Source organism: Lottia gigantea, assembly GCF_000327385.1.
Source record: "Lottia gigantea unplaced genomic scaffold LOTGIsca_54, whole genome shotgun sequence".
Classification (NCBI taxonomy): domain Eukaryota; kingdom Metazoa; phylum Mollusca; class Gastropoda; family Lottiidae; genus Lottia; species Lottia gigantea.
Window position 1 is genome coordinate 1,674,709 of NW_008709848.1, and position 19,368 is coordinate 1,694,076.

Genomic DNA, 19,368 nt, shown 5'->3' on the forward strand with positions numbered 1-19,368 from the left:
GTCACTTTTAAATGAGTGATCCACCCAAATTGTAAACACCAAATAAATTCACTTTTTATAATCTTTTACCATTCCATCGTCAGTCAAAATATAAGAAAAAAGGTAAATTTAAAATTGTTTTGAAACATTATAATGTCACGGTGACTAACAATGATGCAAAACCAACAGAAAATTCAAAACATTGTCAGAAAAAATGCAGGCCAGACGAAAAAAATGCCAACAAATCAAACAGAATTGAAGAACTCCAATCTCGCTGATATTGTATGTAATTCGAAGCCTTTCGTGTTCTGATTTGCTAATAAAAACATGTTTTGTTTTGTATGAAATAAAATACCGTTTAGATATAGGAAGATTCTGGTAGATTTCAGCTAAAATATTTAGATCAGATTAATATTATACTAATTCTTGACAACATGGCGACCCTATTCATGATAACATTTCCACAAATTTATTTTAACACTATTTTTTTTATTAGCATGCATGTTTCTGCTGGAGTTTGGCCTAGGACAATTCGGTATGATACACACCACTTTCATGTCACTTTCAATTTATAACTGGATTTGGGGTTTGAAATCTCACGTAGTTCTCTCAACAGTTGGCTTTGAAGAACATAATCTTCTGTCCTGAAAACGTAGGCGTGAACACCGTTTCAATCCTTCGATTTAATATGCATTAACCCAACCATTTCAGTTTGCAGACAATACTTTAACAATATTTTAGATCTTTCAAGTAGAAAGGGTAAAGAGATGATGAAGATGTCTTTCATGTCACTAGTCTCATCATACGCTTTTATTCTCACAAAGACTTTACTAGCCCTTTTATTACAAGGGTCTATCATTTCACATTATTTTCCACATTCGAAAGGAAATGTCAAAAAATCGCCATGATCGGTCGTCTTTGTTTAAAAATGCAGGCCCTGGGGACCTGACCCTCGGTTAACCTTACCAGACTCTTGTATGTGCATTACACTGAAATCATAGTTAATCATAGGGCAAGTGTGAACTCTGAGTTTTAAACATTTCACTAATTGATAGGTCTCAACCTTTTCAAGTTTCTTTTCAATATTTTGATATAGTGAAGAACGACTGAATATCAAGTGAGTAAGTTCAGAGGCACCACAACATGACACCTATCTAGAGACGTAGTATGGTTCGCAAAGGGGCTTTGTTTCCAATATTTGAGGAACATAAATGAGTCGGAGTTGAACTCTATGACTTCCAAGGTCTGGTTTCGAATACAGTGTACCTGTAAACCAGATTTTCCATAGTGTATCAACTTTTCACAACTACCAAACCAATAGCACATAATCTTATTGTACCAATATACAGTTGTATCACCAACTACTTCGACTACTATTAACTAACCAGTATGCGATATCAGCATCCGCCGGAAGCGAACGTTAACATGTGATCTACCTACCAACCAACCAAGGTTATCGGCCAATTCTAAAATAATTTAATGTTGCGCCAATTCATATTCAAAGCACAAATATGCATAAATGGGCAGTGTCACCGCTCGTGGGGCCCCCAAGAAAAATGGTTTGTACCTCTACCCCCATTGCACCAAATCAACTCTTCACTGTTCAGAAAAATCTCTTGTGGAGAGCTCATTCAGAGCTGCCGCATTGTAAAATTTAACATCGACGTTTGTTCCCCATTAAGTCAGTCTGCACCCAATTGGTACCACCAGTCTCGGGAGGCTCGCGCCACCACTGTTACCAGGTGATATATGTGGAATTGTTTTAAACATTTTGAAATAAATTGCTAACGTTATGAAAATTTATTAACTCTATGTGGTATGTTTGGTCAACAAAACTTGCCAATTAGTTGTCAAATCTTATTAATGGCGTAAAAATAGACCAATGACGATATTGTGCAAGATATTGCGAAAAACTTCCTGTTGGAAACTGCGACATGACGCAATAAAGATCTCGAGATTTATTTTTGTTGTGCTACTGACCTTAACCTAAGATTTCACACAGTATCTAAAAGCATCATCTGTCTTCAGAACAGCGTCAAATCTTCTGTCATTATGCAACTCTACGAACTCTTTGAAATTTGTCCTTGAGGATTGTGGTTTAGGTATGGGATAATTATGTTTGATTGATATTCGAAAGATATGTTGATACTCTTCTCATTTTCAGTTCATACAAAATATTGATGCCACTTTTCGATTTTTATATTGCGCTTTTTAGAAAAGGTAAAATCATGATAAACATGGCATAATTGCAGGCCGGGTATTCTCGAAACAATCTTAGCACTAGGATGTCTTAGGGTCTTCTAGGATATCCTAGCGCTGCAACTGTTTCGAGAATACGTGGCCTGGTATTTTGTTTATTTTAATAACATGTGATGTCCAGTGTATGGTGATGTCCAGTGTATGGGCAGTGAAACATGTCACAACAATCATAAACACAAGAACAATGAGGTGTAGCTCAGGGACAAGTTTCCGCCATTGAATAGCATCCTCCCACCAACTTATAGGACTCACTCCACTAATTCATTTGCCATCTCTTCCCATGTTAAAACACGAAATTCAACCTTCTATAACTTTTTCCAGAAATCTCGTTGAAAGCTTTCCAATATGTCGAATGAAAGCCTGACCAATTCTCAATGTCTCCTAAAAAATTCATTATATGATGACCATGAAAATTTTGAGCTACTAAAATTGAAAGTAGACTACTACCGGTTATACTCATCCGCTAGAGTTTGGCACTTCACAAAACGACTATTTTTAGAATTAGCCTTCCGCCTTTAAGTCTCTCATCATCTCACCAAATCTGAAAGATAATGCAATTTCAGACATCAAATTCCAAATCTAGACCAAATTTTACCCAAAAATAGGCAGGCAAAAACCCCAAAAGGGAGAGAGAAAGAAGATTTCTAAAAATAGCCTGGACTACATTCCTATACAATCATTTGCATAAAATGTTTTAGTGGAGTGAGTCCATCTTATAGATCTGACAACAATAGAAACACAATACCGCTTAATACCAGTAAATAAAACCTCAATCTACCCTGAAAATGTTTTATATCCGTGAATTAACTGATCTTAAAGAACCATTTTCTTTTTAAACCTGCACATGACATTCGTTTTAACATAATTATAGAGTACACGAAATAATTCACCCTTTGGTTAGAGAGTGAAATAAAAATTGCCTCCAAACAAACGATTTTTTCTATAAGATAATAACATACAGTTTTGAGCCTTTTTTGCATGTTTGGTTTAATAAACGTCACATTAATCACACAATGCCCATTTATTTGTTTTGATTGGAGCGAGATGCAGACTATATGGAGAGCTATACATGCCAAATAAAATAGTGTGAAAAGACAAGATATCTCTGGCAGTACGGGAAAATATTAAATATACTTTATGTATTATGATTAGTATATAACGGTATATCTACTATAATAAAGACAGTTTAATGGCTCCAAAGGGAATTAAGTAAAGAGATGTTTCTATCGGTTATTGTTACACGTCTTTAGTTACCCAATTCCAGCTTAAAGAGGGTGCAGGGAATGGAAAAATGGTGTCACAGAGATTTTTTATTCAAAACCGGTGTGTGCAGGCAACAAAATCACGAAACTGAACATACATTAGCGATACATTGGTAAATGATACCAATTAGTTGGTATACAATCACAGTTGTGTTTTGAAGGCCCATTGTTATTGGAGTGTGAGGATTTTAAATGATTACTCCAGTGAGGGTTAGTAAGAATTGGGAACCACTGGTCTACATAATGCAACATAGAAAGACATTTGAATGAATTTTCTGACTGCCCACACAAATAGTTTTTTTTTTAATAGATTGCTTCTATTTTTTCTATCATTAACTAGAACAATGTACAATTGTCGACAATAGTACAAACTATTATAAACTAATAATATATTATTAGAATTATATTATGACGATTGCATGATTTAACGACTTTGTAATATAATAAACGTTATAATAGGTTGTTGACTCGTTAATCTGCTCAAGTAGGCTTTAACTTGTAAACACTTACATAGTTAATATCAAAACAAGTTTCCTTTGTCGTACAGAATCATGTTACGAATTTCATCCTTGGCTTCAAGCCTTGAAGTATCAGTCCAAATACGGCGATGTCGCTTATAGGCAGAAGAGGTAAAGAATAGTAGAAGCGTGTCGTTTCGCGTTATGTCCAGACCCTCAACTAGCAGTACATTCTGTGTCAAATAGTCTGCAATAGTCTCTAGTTTAAAGAGATGTGTTCTTGCTCTATTTGTTCCAAAGAGAATGAGTATTTGGCGCCCCTGCCAAGTTTAATTGTCCCATTCGAACGACTCTTATGTCATTCCTTCTACTTGTATCACTAACAAGAGGAAACTGGAGCGATACTCAATATGTGTACAAGATCAGAAAGCTAGCGGTACTTTTAGTCAACAAGATCTACAATCTTTGGGAATGCAATCAGATGCTCAGGTGCTCTGCAATGGGTATCTAACAATGCGACAAGTATTAAAGAACATTACAGTGATACAGAAACTAGATTAAAGCATGCTGTTTCTATCTCTTTAAAGGCAAAACACTTGATCTATCTGATTTGCGTGAAAGAAGTAGAGTTTATATAAAAAGCCGTAATATAAGATATCACATTAAGTCAACATTGAGAAAAAAACTCGGTCAGCTTTACGGTTCACATATCTGATACATGGTAACGAGAAAATTGAAAGTAGTTTTTGCGTAATTTGAACATTTAACCTCTGACCCTGTACAGATTCACACTTATCATAATATAACTCAACCATTATGAAGGTTGTACGGGTAAAGGGATTAACTTGATATCTAACAGAAATCTTGATATCAGGTATGGCCAACTCGGAAATCACGAAGTGGATTGTCCTATTTTGGCGCATTCACGACGCCATGGCCAGCTTTATTTTCGAGAATCCTTGTACATATTAGTGAAAGGTATAGGTTATGATGAACAGTTTAGGCATCTTTCTGATCTTAAAGCAATATCGAGTAACAAAGGGTGTATATTTTTCGTCTGATGATGATGTCAATTGTTCTAAAGCTTTTGTGCAAAAGACCAAACAATGAAATGAATTATGTAACTGCTGATGACGATGCAAATTGAAGCATTGTCATCAGTAGAACCACGGAGATGTATACTCAAAACTATAATATGTTATTTAAAGGGCCTGGCAATGAACGGTCATGCTGTAAAGCTTTTGTTTTGCTACCGAGAAAGCAAGTGTGCATTGATTGAAGTCGATGAAAAAGCCGGAACATTTATTTGTGTACTCTTTGTAACTTTTAGAAGAGGTGCCATTCTGAAGTTCAATCGCTAAAACTACAACCCGTGTTCTTTGATTCAAATTCGGCTCCTTTGTCCTGCACAGAAGCTTACAATAATCTTACAATATGAACGTGATGCCATGTCGAAAGGATTTGTAATTCTAGAAGTCTCTCTGTATCTACAGAATTAACAATTTGACAATCCGTGGTGTGTCTGAGGTCCTTAAACACGGACATTTATCAAGTGGCCATTCACTTTGACCAGTATCACATATCAGTTAGTCATCTCTGACCATTGGTCAAGGCAATTAATTGCTACTGAAATCCAATCTTGACATTGTTATGGGAGTTATGGACAAAAGAAAAAAGGTCATGGCTTAAAGCCTTTTTGCATGTATCTCTAACATGTTAACTGTGATATGAGAGGCGAGCATATGGATGATTTCCGCTGCTTTCTCATCCCATTTGATTTTATGGCTTTTTTAAGGCAGGTGATTCAAGTAGTTGTTATTGTTGTCTCTTTTGCCATCTTTCTGATACATAAAAAGATACAACAAAACAGCCAAATATTCTATGATGTTATCACTTCAGTAAGATACAGCATAGTAGGATATAAACCCTATTGAACTGAACACTGATGAGGACAGAGCTTGAAAGATATAATGAGATTGGCTACTCGGACTCTTTTAAAAGAATGCCTAGTTGAAACACCCATTTGTTATTCAACATCAGGTGTTTCTGCTTCGCCAGCGCCGTTATATATTCTTAATATTTCTGTTCATGCCAATTATTTAAGAGTGAAAATTTGCCCATACCTAAACCATGATAGTAGTTAAATGGAGGTACTATTCTTTTACCTTACCATTTAGTTTTGAGGGTTATCAAAGACGTGTGCCTTTCATACAAGCCCTGATTCTTCCTTCCTTGCATCCATCTAACATTTAATAGAGTTATCTGATACTGTTATAAAACACATCCCTTTGGTTTCTTGTCAATTAGCCCAGCTTCTATTAGTAATATAAAGTGTACAAATTACATTATATTTACAAATGTGATCCGTATCAATAATATCTAATACCATTATCAAACATTATCTACATAATACAATACACGTGTGTATACTTCATCATCATTTATTTATGATCATTTGTTTAATATTCAGAGCGTGCGTCTATTCCACTCGTCCACTCACAGCTGTTACATACCTCTGATATGCAAACTTTTTTGTCTATCTGTAAACCTCATCAAGAAGTTTCAAGTTTTATTTATCTAGTATATCGTGTATTATGATATGTAGAAACGCGTGAACATCCTTAATGCCCATCTGCTGTTTTCATCTCCACGGTAAAATAATACATAATATTGCTTTCAACACTGGCTTGCAGTTAAGATGACATAGCGCAGAGGTGCTACCTCACTTAGTTGCACTAAGTGCATCTACAATCTACATACATAATAGAACAGATGTATTTCTTGATTTCTTTCAAAGAAATTTGAAATTTGATAACTGTACGTATGCAAATGTTCTATATTCATACGGTAGGATATACTGTAATTTCTTGTTTATTTTTAGAGAGTCAGAATTGAAAAAGAAAGGATACCGAAATAAAACAATCTTGTAGTGAATACAAAAAGCTACATATTCATTTATTATTTACATTTTATTTTTGTTAATAAATGAATATCGTATCTGATTATTGCAAAGCATATCTGAATTTTGTAAATAAAAGTTTATCTGGTTATATACAAACACACCTTTATCTGAAATGTGTAATTAAAAGCATGCCATATCTGAATTTAGTTAATAAATGCACCAACTTAATCTGGTGTCATAAATAAACAAATATCTGCAATTTGTATATAAACGCCAGGCCATATCTAAGTTTGTAAATACAAGCACCAACCGTATTTGGCTATTGTAAATACATGCGCGGACCATGTCTGTTGCGTGTAAATACATCCGTTAACTCTTGTCAACCACGATATCCTATTAAAACAAAGTAAAAGGCTATTGATGGGTATTTTCTAATAGTAAGCGTCGTTATTCTAATGATAAAATCAAGTAAACTAGTTCACTAAGTTTGTTCGAACTCTAAAACTTTTTCCGAACAATAATTTTTATTTAATTAATAATGAACAGGCTTGAAAGGCTTTTGTTCAAAATTCAATTATGCAATAACGTAAATAAAGAGTTTCTTTGTTAATTTTCTATTCAGTTTCGTGGCAGATGGCTTATTCAAGTTTTTTCCCGCCCATTTTTTATCAAATGATGATGTATGGGATATCGTGCTGTGTTTTCTACTTGTCATTGTGACGTAATTATTTGTTAACCAGCAGCTATGTCGACATGCGAAAAAAAGGCGTTTAAATAAAAATGGGATCTTGCCTCATTACGTCACTACCGGTAATTATTAGATCATTCTATTGGATAATTCAAAGTAATTTAATTGAATTTACTTGTTTACCTTCGTATTTATTTACCAATTATCAATGATTAGATACAGACTTAAAATATAACCCCTTTTCAAATAATGACAATGTAAATTGTCGAATCGTTGAGGCAAAAGTAAATCGACTGAACATTCAATCAGTAGTGTAGGCATTATACCGATAAATTCACCGCAAGACAAGGAAAAGTAAGCAACGCCAGTGAATGGGAGAGTCGCCAAGTATATGTACTCCCAATAATATTGTAAAATGCCAAACACTCGTGAATTTAAAGTTCTGTCACACTCGAATGCCTCACACACATTAAATGGAATACTTTGTCAGGTTGTGACGGATGGCAAATGGTAACCTTTCAGAATTTCAAACGTTACCACTGTTTATCATATACTAGAAAAATGTTTATCTAAGAGGTACTCTCTGTGGTATTCCCCTTCCTAGCTATTCCAATGATAAAGAACGATAAGATCTCGTTCCTGAAATTGGTTCGCTTTGATATCTCTCTCTGGGTGTTTACTTGTTCTGTGGCTAGGTTAAGGAATGATAGTAATAACATTAACAAAGTAAAATGGACACATTAAACTAGTAGGAGGTATTTAAGTTTATAGGCTGATATCGATAACAAACCCTACAGATCTTATCGTCTTTTATATCTTTTAGGGCAGCGTACAAATTTACAAATACTAGATTAACTAAAAACAATCTTGTGTATAAGATGGATGTAGTTTCAGGTTTTTACTGATTGTGTTTTGATAATTTGTCTATTTACTTCCAAATTCTGAAAGGAATCATCTGGGGAGGTTTATCATATCAGTGCCATTTTAGACACGAACCATTCCTGTCATTTTTGTCAGAAACATCTACACAATCACTAAAGTATATAAAAACCGAAACGAAATATTTTACAAGGATGTCATCTTAAGAATTTCATGTTTCCGTTATCTGTTGTTACTTAGCTTTGTCCTAACTACCGATATTTTTGAATCCAATATCCTACGTCCGCACGCCTATGTTTTATTCAGACCCACAGTACAAAGGTTCCATCGTAGCAAGGCAGAGAAATATTACAAATATAATACAACTGACAACTCTTTTTTTCGACCATGTTTTCATGATAATTAATAACTACAATATCTGAATCGATTGCCATTGACACCCGTACTGTGTCTAGACCAACGTACCATAACATTCAATCGCCATATTTCAAAATATTTTACAATAATAATAATTGTCTATTAGCTCCATGCCCGATTTTCAGAATCACTTTACGTGCATATATATATTATCTATGTTATGTCTAGGTCTACAGTACCATCGCTATCAGGTGGAACAAGAGTCACAATTCTTACACGAAGAAATATTTCAGTAACGCAAAGTAAAAGGATCAAGTTAATTATTCTAGAAAGTTGGTTAATGCGCTATAGAGTTGCCAACATTTTGGCCATATGTCAGAGTCAATTGGCAGTGATATGTAAACCTTATGCTACCAGGTGTTATCCCCCTTGTCTTAATCACTGAAGCTGGGCAATATCAGTAGCTGATATCTTATCACTAGCCCTTGAAATACAGATAGCTTAATACAACATTGATAGCTTAGCACTATAATTTATCGCATATTTTAATACATTTAATGGCTGTGATTACAGTCTGAATTACAGGTTGAAAGATGGCTGGCGAAATGTATACTGAAGGCTTAAAACCTTTTGGAATTTACTTTATTTGGAAGACCTGAAAATCTTTGTATCAGAAGCGCTTAAAACTTGTCTACATTTGAATTACAGAAGGCCATTATGAATGTATACTGGTTATGAAAGTTAAGGCTGATTAATCCTATGAAGGGGTCCGATGTATAAGAATTACAGATCTAACGAATGAAAAGCGATAGTTTTGAATTTTTGACCAATTATAACAGATGTTTGATCAGGGAAAAAAATTTATACCCATTAATTCCACTAGTAGATGATGGTTGTTTAGTTATAAACATGGTGGTCGTACCGACCGGAAATACACACAAATTTCAGAATGTCTAATGTTGACCACAATCTGCTTGAGGCATTATATACAAAGCAAGGAAATGGAGTATATAATCGGCAGTATATCTAATGAAAACAAAGTCAAAAGAAACAGACAGACTATGGAATGTATTTGAATAAACTTTTGCCTACAATATTTCTCTAGTTCCAGCTGTCTAAATGGATGAAGAAGTAGTTTTTAACAACAGCGAAATTAAGAATATACTGAATGCACTCTATTTATTTGTCTTAAATCACGTGACGAACTTTCAGAAAAACAAGAAAATAGTCTCCATAACTTCATTAAGAAGAAACTTGGCAGAATGACCAGCGGTCAGTTTCAGAATCAGATGTTGATTGACCACATGTAAACAAAACTTCCGATGTATAAGTTGGACAGCTGTTTTCAATCAGAAAGAATGAGGGGGTGTATCAACTACGAGATAACCAGTTTGTTATTTCCCGCGCATTTTCTAAACGCCTGCCACACCAGGGAACTCGTCTGTATGAATTTTGAATGTGAAAAAAAGCCAGGAACCTGTAGTTTGATGTCGGTCGTTGAAATTCTGTAAATTGTTATGAAGGAATCACGGGGTAAATTTATTCATTAAAAGGCAAATGTCTTTCATCAAATCCGCAGCAACGTGCACTGGTTAATATCAAATCTAGTTCGACACGTATATACAATTTTAAAGAGGTCCTACAAGATACACATTACATCACAGATTCAACTTACAGATCCATTGTCTATATTTAATACTCCTCAGATGCATTTTATACATGGTGTGATCGCATGTTTAAACATGCATGTATTTGGTTAATGAGGTATTGCAGAAGATGCATTTACGGCTGTTTATAGTATGAATTTTTTTTTGAATAAAATTATCTTTTGTAATATTTGTGCTGTATGTTGCCGTATATTGAATTTGTTTTGTAATTCCTACTGACTAATCCTCTCCTTTGAAGTATTAAATCATCTCTAGAGGCATCATATGGTGGAAGATGTTTTGTCTTTTACCACAAAACCAAGCAGGTTCTATATTTTTCTGTAATTACAATAACAAGCAGAAGGCGTAGTACAGACTCAGTATACAGGTTACAAACCAGAACATCTCTCGACACATGGTCAAAACGGATATAAAGATTCTTTCAGATTCATCAAGTTAATTCACTTAAATCCCACTTATAGTGATGGCCGAGGTCAGATATTAAAAACGTTTTGAGGTGTGGTGATAAACATCCAGTCGAGTTTTTAATATAAGTGATTTCTGGTAAACATTTATCAAACCAACAGACAGATAACAATCGCTTTCTGTCAAAGATTTTTACACGCGTCTAGTTCACTTACAATCAATTCTAATTTCAAATTTAACCTTGTGTCTATTCCATTTCACAACTTATGAACTCTTTTAACAGTCGTAATGTAAATTTAAAGGTTTGCTTATTAAAGCTGTGCTTTCACAAACAAAACGATACTTCAGATGTTTGACTTTTTGTGGTTGCGTATCAGAAACGGTATAGAAACCGAAAATCACCATTCGCGTTCCTTTGATTACGGTTAATGCTGCCAATGCAATAGTATGATACTCGCTGTATTTTTAATCGCTGTAGATTGGATTATTTTATATCCAATGTTTTGACACGTTTACCTGAAATATATCTTTAGCTTCTGAGCCAGATGTGGTAACTCTAGATCTGCGCATCAAAATACGCCGAAATTTGAACTCATCCAAGAGGTCGTGGATTATAAAAACTTAATGCTTGTCACAAATGATATACAGGTGTGAGATGGCAAATGCGACTTCGGGAGACATAATTCCAAAACCTGTCATTGAAAACTTATAATAATTCACAATCATTAAAAAAAATATTGCAATCTACTCTGCGTGATTCTATGATAATTTGAAAACCAGGTAGAAAATAGTAATAGAAAATAAAAAAAATTGTTTTCTGTTTATTACATCTTGAATAAAGTGGAACGTTTGTGACGTAATTTGAATCAGAATCGTTTGTACATAATATAACGACTATTTTATATAATCCATTCGTTATCCTTCAAAGTAATAAATCTGGTCATTTTTGTGCTTTTGGTCACCCCTGTGTTGCCACCTGTCGGCCTGCATGATTTATAACAAAGAGTAGCTCAGCTGCCCATATCATGACCCCTTGTTAATACGATAAATCTTTTGTACATCGTTCATTACCATTAAATTTACCGTAGCGAGAGTTATCCAGGTATCAGTTATCAGGGAGATATCCGGTATACACTGTCCACTGAACATTACTTGTCTTATTAAATAAAACGGAATGACGTTTTACGTCGGCCTATACCCTTCAAATAATAATATTTTTTATATAAAAAGATTTCAGCTAAGGAAGTGACGGGCCTAATTAACAAGGAGAAAGATAGTTGAAACATCTGATGGTATAGAAGGTGCCCTTCTCTAGACTAGATTATCAAACTAGCGCCTATTTTGACGAGCAAATCACAATTGTAAGAAACGTGTAAATTTTACCTTCGTGCGTACTTTTTGAGAAACTGAAAAATATAAATTAATGCCGTAGAAAATTACGTCGATGTATTTCGTTGTGAACGTCCATTGAAATTCAGAACGTCGATGGAAGAAAAATTCGATTAATAGATTAAGAAGTCACAGTTTTATCTCTTGTTACCTAAGGGAACTCCCTAACGACATTAAAATACGTAAATACTCAGTGTCAAACGATGAATTTGATTAGAACTCTGAAATCTCTGGGCAATTTTAATAGGCACTATAAACTTTTACCAACTTATCTTACACAAAAACACATTGTCAGACGGTCACATTTCAATTGCTAATTTTTTATTCCAATATTCCGAAGAGAGTCTGATGTTCCTCTAAATCTACATTTTAAATCTCAAGACTAAAATCTGATTACTTGCTATTATGTAAAATGTATTCACTGGTTTTGTTATACACATTGGGTCTTTTGTCTTTAAACAAAAGAATCTCTCATTCTGTACAATATTAATATCTGTTAAGTGATTATCATTAACGATTCCAACAGTCGATAAATGTATTCATTTTTTTTTGTCCCGTATTCATGGTTCTTTAAGTAAGTAAAAAATTTTTTTTCTAAAATTAGGTTACTGTTAGGTAAGCTCAAACGTAAAGTTGTGTTACTATCAGGGATTCATACATATGTTCTCTGAAAATTAACTGTTACCCATGAAGGGTACATTGGATAACCTTATGGTTCAGTCACATACGATCTATTAGTGCGTTCAAACGACAAAAGTGTGGAGACAGCTTAAGACGACAAAAAAGCGAGGCTCGAAGAACGGTTGATCGTCTGAACGCACTTTAAGTTCTAGGAATCAACTGCTACCCATGAAGGGTACATTGGGTAACTTTATGGTTCAGCCACATACAACCTATGTTCTGGGAATATTATTGCTGCCCATGAGGGTATTTCGGGCAAAGGTATCACTTTATGTCACTTAAATTGTTCTGATTCCTCTGATAGAATTGGACTTTGCACTCTGAGTGTAAGATAAATGCTTCATCGGCATTTTGATTTAAGAAAATTATTTATTCGACATTTTACAAGTTTTAAAGAAAACGATTCTTTATAACTTCAATACCAATCCAGACAGGAATAATTCTGGAGAATATAACACTCACTTCCCTGACGTGGCAAATCAATTATCACCAGTATGTCCTCTTTGTGCGAGAGAAAAAGAACATCTTCAATTTACACGGATGATGGATGGAATCGTGTCGTTCTCTTGGGTGCTGTTCTATATCTTATATTTGTCTGCTTTTTATACAAGAACAAAGGTAAGAAGCTTCGGAAACATCGATAATAACTGTATCTAAGATTCGTCTGCAAAACTGTGTGAACAAAGGAGGACACATTCGGAAACTAGAAAAGGAAACAGGCGTTAGATTACTCTAAAGGAATCTACGGAATTTACGTGTCTTGGAGTGATGAAGAAGTTTCCCAGGACGGACACGTCGCGATCAATTTCACCGAACTAGGGTAATCTATTTAAAATAAATCGGGTCACTGCTGTTTATGAGGTTTTTCTTGATTCCTGGTTTTTATTGGTAAGTTCTTAATAGTCGTTTGATGAATTGTTATTGATCCCAATTTAATGGTCAGTCAACACTGTTTTCTTTCTTTTAAACTTACTCTATTTGCAATATAAATCATAAAGCTTTATACACGCCAGCCAGTATAAGATTTGAACGAAAAAGAGAAGCAAAGAGCACATGTAACTAAAAACACAAGGGACTATATTATGGTATAACACACTTCTTTAATAACAAAATGTGGAATTTACATAAAAAATACTTTTATTTCGATTTAAAGACATATATGGCCTTTCAGTAGTTTTTGTTTTAAATAACTGCATCAGGAACTTTGGATGTCTCATAATCAGGAACTATGAATGTCCTATAAATTGGTATAATGAACTATGAATGTCTTATAAATTGGTATCAGGAACTTTGGATGTCTTTTAAACTGGGATCAGGAACTATGGATGTCTCATAATCAGCAACTATGGATGTCTTATAAGTTGGTATCGGGAACTATGGATGTCTTATGAATTGATATCGGGAACTATGGATGGCTTATAGATTGGTATTAGGAACTATGAATGTCATATAAGTTTTTATCAGGAACTATGGATGCCTTATTAATTGGTAAATCGAACAACCAATCGTTTATATAATGCCATTAATAGAAACAAATCCCAAATTTCATTAGGATTGGAGACGGTTGAATTGTGATTGAAATTATACTCTTTATTAAACACTGAATATAAACTTTGTTTTGTAATCAGTTTGAAGTTAACATCTATCGAGGGGTTTAAAGCAGCCAATGACGATAGAAAGATTGTATTCCCCGAAGATCAGTACATCACAATAAACATAATATACATGTACATTAATAAACTTAATGGTATATAGGTCATCCTGTTGGAAATAATGATCTATACAAACTTAATTATCTTTGATCAACAAGTCCACATAGACTTTATATTGAAAATTAATATCAAATGAAATGTTCAATATAATGAATGGGAATTGATAATGGCATGTCTGCCTATGTTCTAATCGAGGTCATCGTGACATTATTCTCTCCCTTGATAGTTCAATATGAAAAGTAATTTTAATTGCATGTCATATTATGATTCGTTGACTTAACAAAGGATCTATTCAATCAAACTTTAATCTTAAATAAGGAAATATGTTTTTAAAAGACGATTAAAGCAATCTGTTACCGAAAGAGTCACCCACCGCCAGATGTCGCTCCCTTATTTTAGCTGAGAAACAAAGGATAAAACCATAGTTGGCGAATAAAGGGGCATAACAAAAGAAGAGATTACGGTCACGTGATTAACCATGAGCCACTTCCCGCGCAATCTAAAATACAAAGAATAATCTCTCGCAACTGACAGCTATTTCTGTGACAAAAATTAATATGTATCAGTCTTTTTCATAGTTAAATTATTGATCAGAATTGATAATCATTTTAAGCCGACGTAATTCAGATTATACCTTTGATTATCTAACTAGTCATATACAATTCTAAACTGGAATAAAACATTTCAGAAGTTTGAATTACAAATGAATTTGCCGATTGCACACTGCATGGCGATACCACTCATCACAATTCCAAGTGATGAGTAGAGTAGGAGGTATAACTATTTCATTTTAATGACTATTTCGTACTCGCCACATTATCGAAAGGCTATTGTATTATTTACATGATTTAACCTGTTTAGAAAGGAGCAAACGGAAGTATATTGGAGAACACGCAACTGTCTGAATAAGTCTACACTTGGAAAAGGTCGTAGGCATTAAAGTAATTACGATACATTAATTTTAAATCAAGGACCGTCTACAGATTTAATCAAGACGAATCAAATGCTGTCAATTACATTGGAGTAATCGCCATTTCGAGCCGATGGTCAGCAGCAATAATCCAGAAGATAACTTCATAATTTAGCAGGATTTTCTCTTAATCCGTGTTAGTTTGAATAACTAATAGATGGTGTATCCATAATGAAGGATTTAATCACATCCGGTTAACATCTTATTGTCAATCGGGTAGAAAATGAAATGGATATTTTCGCCCTACTCGTAGTGGCAATAACAGGTATCACCCCACTCTAGGGAGCTATTGCCATGCTGTTATGGTGTAGGGATGCCAAATGGAATAATGACCTGATACAATACATTCGTTATCGTTTTGCCTTGTGTCCAGTGAAGAGTGCTTCGGAAGGCCTGTTTATGTTTTTTTGTCCCGGTTCCTTGAGTGAGGGTGAAATACAGTGAGGCATATGCAAGAACTTAAGAATGTCAATTTGGGTTAGTCTACTAACATTCTATGTCCTGTATTTAAAGAGTTCGTTGTAGTGGGGGAAAGGGGGAAAGGTAGAAACGCCCAGGGCATCACGAATCCTCTACTCTTAACGGGGAATCTTTACCATGTTAATTGAAAGAAAAACAGTGAAATGTAAATATTTCAAGTGCTCCCCGCTGACATGCATAATGACCCATGTCCGGCAATTTGTTACGCTTTGCCCTTACCTAGGAGGGGTCATTGAAGGCAGGTGTGAAAGGTAATGATGGATACTTGAAAGATAATTGACTACCGTTGTGGTGACGGTATTCAGGCCAATTGCCCCGTAATTCTCACTGGAGTGCGAATTTAATTCGTTTGTGTGATTTGATAACGTGTTGAAGCCTTTAATATATTGTAGCTTTTATGGAGAGTTAGGGAGGGGAGGGGGTCCATTTCATTTCAAAGACAACGGTGGACATTTGGGGGATACTCCCATGCCTCTTGAGACATACATATTCACACAAATCGTACGTTTAGGAAGGAGGTTCATTGAGAGAGGAACACATAGCGCGACAGGGTAAAAGGTTGCCCTTGGAGGGGAGAAAATGTAAACGTACATTTTATTAATCATGGGCTCAACGGATACAAACATGGTCATAGCGGTAAATAGATTGTGATGGGGAACAGAGAAGTTGATAATTGAAGACAGAAATGAAGAGATTATAGATAACTTCCGATACAGCTGTAAAGAGCGACATTTATAGACATAGAACCAACACATACAAAAGAAAATTCCCACCTTATATATCCCAGAAAGTGCCCAATGAAGCAAATGGATCACGGGGTTAATTTGGCTTTGATATGTTGTGAACAAGGGACAATATGCATACAGATTATAGCGGTATCTTTTGATCATGGCCATCCAATTATATTGGACTTCCGTAACGGTCATTGGTATCCATGGTTTAAAGATACTTCATAGTCATTCTATTCAGCCATTTGATCATAGACACTTAAAATATGAAAAAGAAATCTCTATAAAAAGTAGAAATCTCTCTGCATGACAAATAGTCACGTATGATATTGTCTTTGGAATTTTAACACCTATGGAAAATCATACTTAAGACTTTGTTCTTAGCGAATCAATCTCCACGCACGTTAATTTCACGGTCGAGCATCATCAGTAAATGGGCTACTTAGAGCCACCAGGTTTCCCGTGTTAGACTCAGGGATTGATACCAAGAGTAAGGAATGATAAATAACTTGGTTATGTTGTCGGAAAGTAAGGTGCGTCTCTTTACACACCAACAAACCAATAACTATGGCGGTAAATATGATTGTAGTCGAGGGTAATGTTAGAACACTTAATACCACTCTGCAACTTGATTTGTCAACTTGAGAACCCTTTCGGACGGCCCATTCATCTTCCATTTGGTATACTTATTTGTATTACAACATACACGTATTTCTATTATTTCAATTCTTGGATCATCATCAGAATTTCTAAAAGCTGCAAATATACATCATAAGACGACGACAAACATAAGTACAATTCAATTCCAGAACCAAGCCCAACCCACTAAAAAAGACAACATTTTTGGAGTCCCCCAGGTCCTGTTCAAAGTTAGATTATACAATACCATTTGTAGAGGATTGGTGTCTTTCTGATAATAAACAAAATCATCATCTTTATTGAACTATTGTCGTGGTGATTGAATAATAATACAAAGCTTATTAAAGTTTTATACCCTACATAACAAACAAATCAACATAGTACGTAAAATATAGCTAAGAGACTTAATGCTTAAAAAAAACACGTCACCAAAGGGAGATCATACCACATTGAATATCAAGACAAAACATAATTGCACATCATAAGACGTGCACATCAAGACTATCGTATCATAAGACTTGCATATCAAGACCATCATATCATAAGACTTGCACATCAAGACTATCGTATCATAAGACTTGCACATCAAAACTATCGTATCATAAGACGTGCACATCAAAACTATCACATCATAAGACGTGCACATCGAGACCATCATATCATAAGACGTGCACATCAAGACTATCGTATAATAAGACTTGCACATCAAGACCATCATATCATAAGACTTGCACATCAAGACTATCGTATCATAAGACTTGCACATCAAAACTATCGTATCATAAGACGTGCACATCAAAACTATCACATCATAAGACGTGCACATCGAGACCATCATATCATAAGACGTGCACATCAAGACTATCGTATAATAAGACTTGCACATCAAGACCATAATATCATAAGACTTGCACATCAAGACTATCGTATCATAAGACTTGCACATCAAGACTATCGTATCATAAGACTTGCACATCAAAACTATCACATCATAAGACTTGCACATCAAGACTATCACATCATAAGACTTGGACATCAAGACTATCACATCATAAGACTTGCACATCAAGACTATCGTATCATAAGACTATCTTAACATAAGACTTGCACATCAAGACTATCGTATCATAAGACTTGCACATCAAGACCATCATATCATAAGACTTGCACATCAAGACCATCATATCATAAGACTTGCTCATCACTTGTACATCAGGACTCTTGAACATTGGGGCCATTAAAGGCTGACAAATTCCTAGGGAAATTGGCAAGGACACATAACTATGTCAAAGGAATGATTTTGATTGGCTAGGATAGCGTAGTGATTTGCAGGTGGTCAAATCACATCTTAAGACTTGCATATCAAAACTATCACACCACAGCAAACTTAAATGAGAATTAGAACCTGAAATTAAGCAAAATTTTAGACTTTAATTTCAGTCATCTAACAGCCAATCAAATAAATCAATTTAATTTAAGTCTTGATTGGTATTAAAGATAGTTTCTACACAAACAAACCATTACTAAAGAAATGTCTACTGGATTTCTGTTTTAATACCCCTAGAACCTTAATACTTCAAAATAGACGATTTAATTGAATAAATTTATTACGTTATCTAACCAATTTTCCAACCAGTCACGTTTATTTATTTTCTTCGACCGAACCATCCTAATAAATCATCGTTAAGTGAATTAAATTTTCAAAAGCTTCACGACTGACTGAAATTGTGGATGATTACAGTATTTTTTTTCCGAGAATATTATTATATGAATTTCTTTAATTATTCATTTCAAATTTTTACAGTTTACAATTGACGTCATTAAATGTGGTTACAACGTCATTAAATCTGAGCACAACGTCATCGATTTCTGTGTTAGGGTGTATTGAGACGAGTCTCAATGAAAGCACTGGC

General features: G+C 34.7%; 1 protein-coding gene across 1 annotated transcript; it reads right to left on the minus strand.

Annotated features, from left to right (window-relative positions):
- Window positions 1-17,894: 17,894 nt before the first annotated feature.
- On the minus strand, window positions 17,895-18,521 carry LOTGIDRAFT_126538 (hypothetical protein; the record flags this gene model as incomplete). The annotated part of the gene is made up of 1 exon (XM_009062973.1): window positions 17,895-18,521. The coding sequence occupies one exon, from the start codon at window positions 18,519-18,521 to the stop codon at window positions 17,895-17,897; it is 627 nt and encodes a 208-aa protein (XP_009061221.1).
- Window positions 18,522-19,368: the final 847 nt, after the last annotated feature.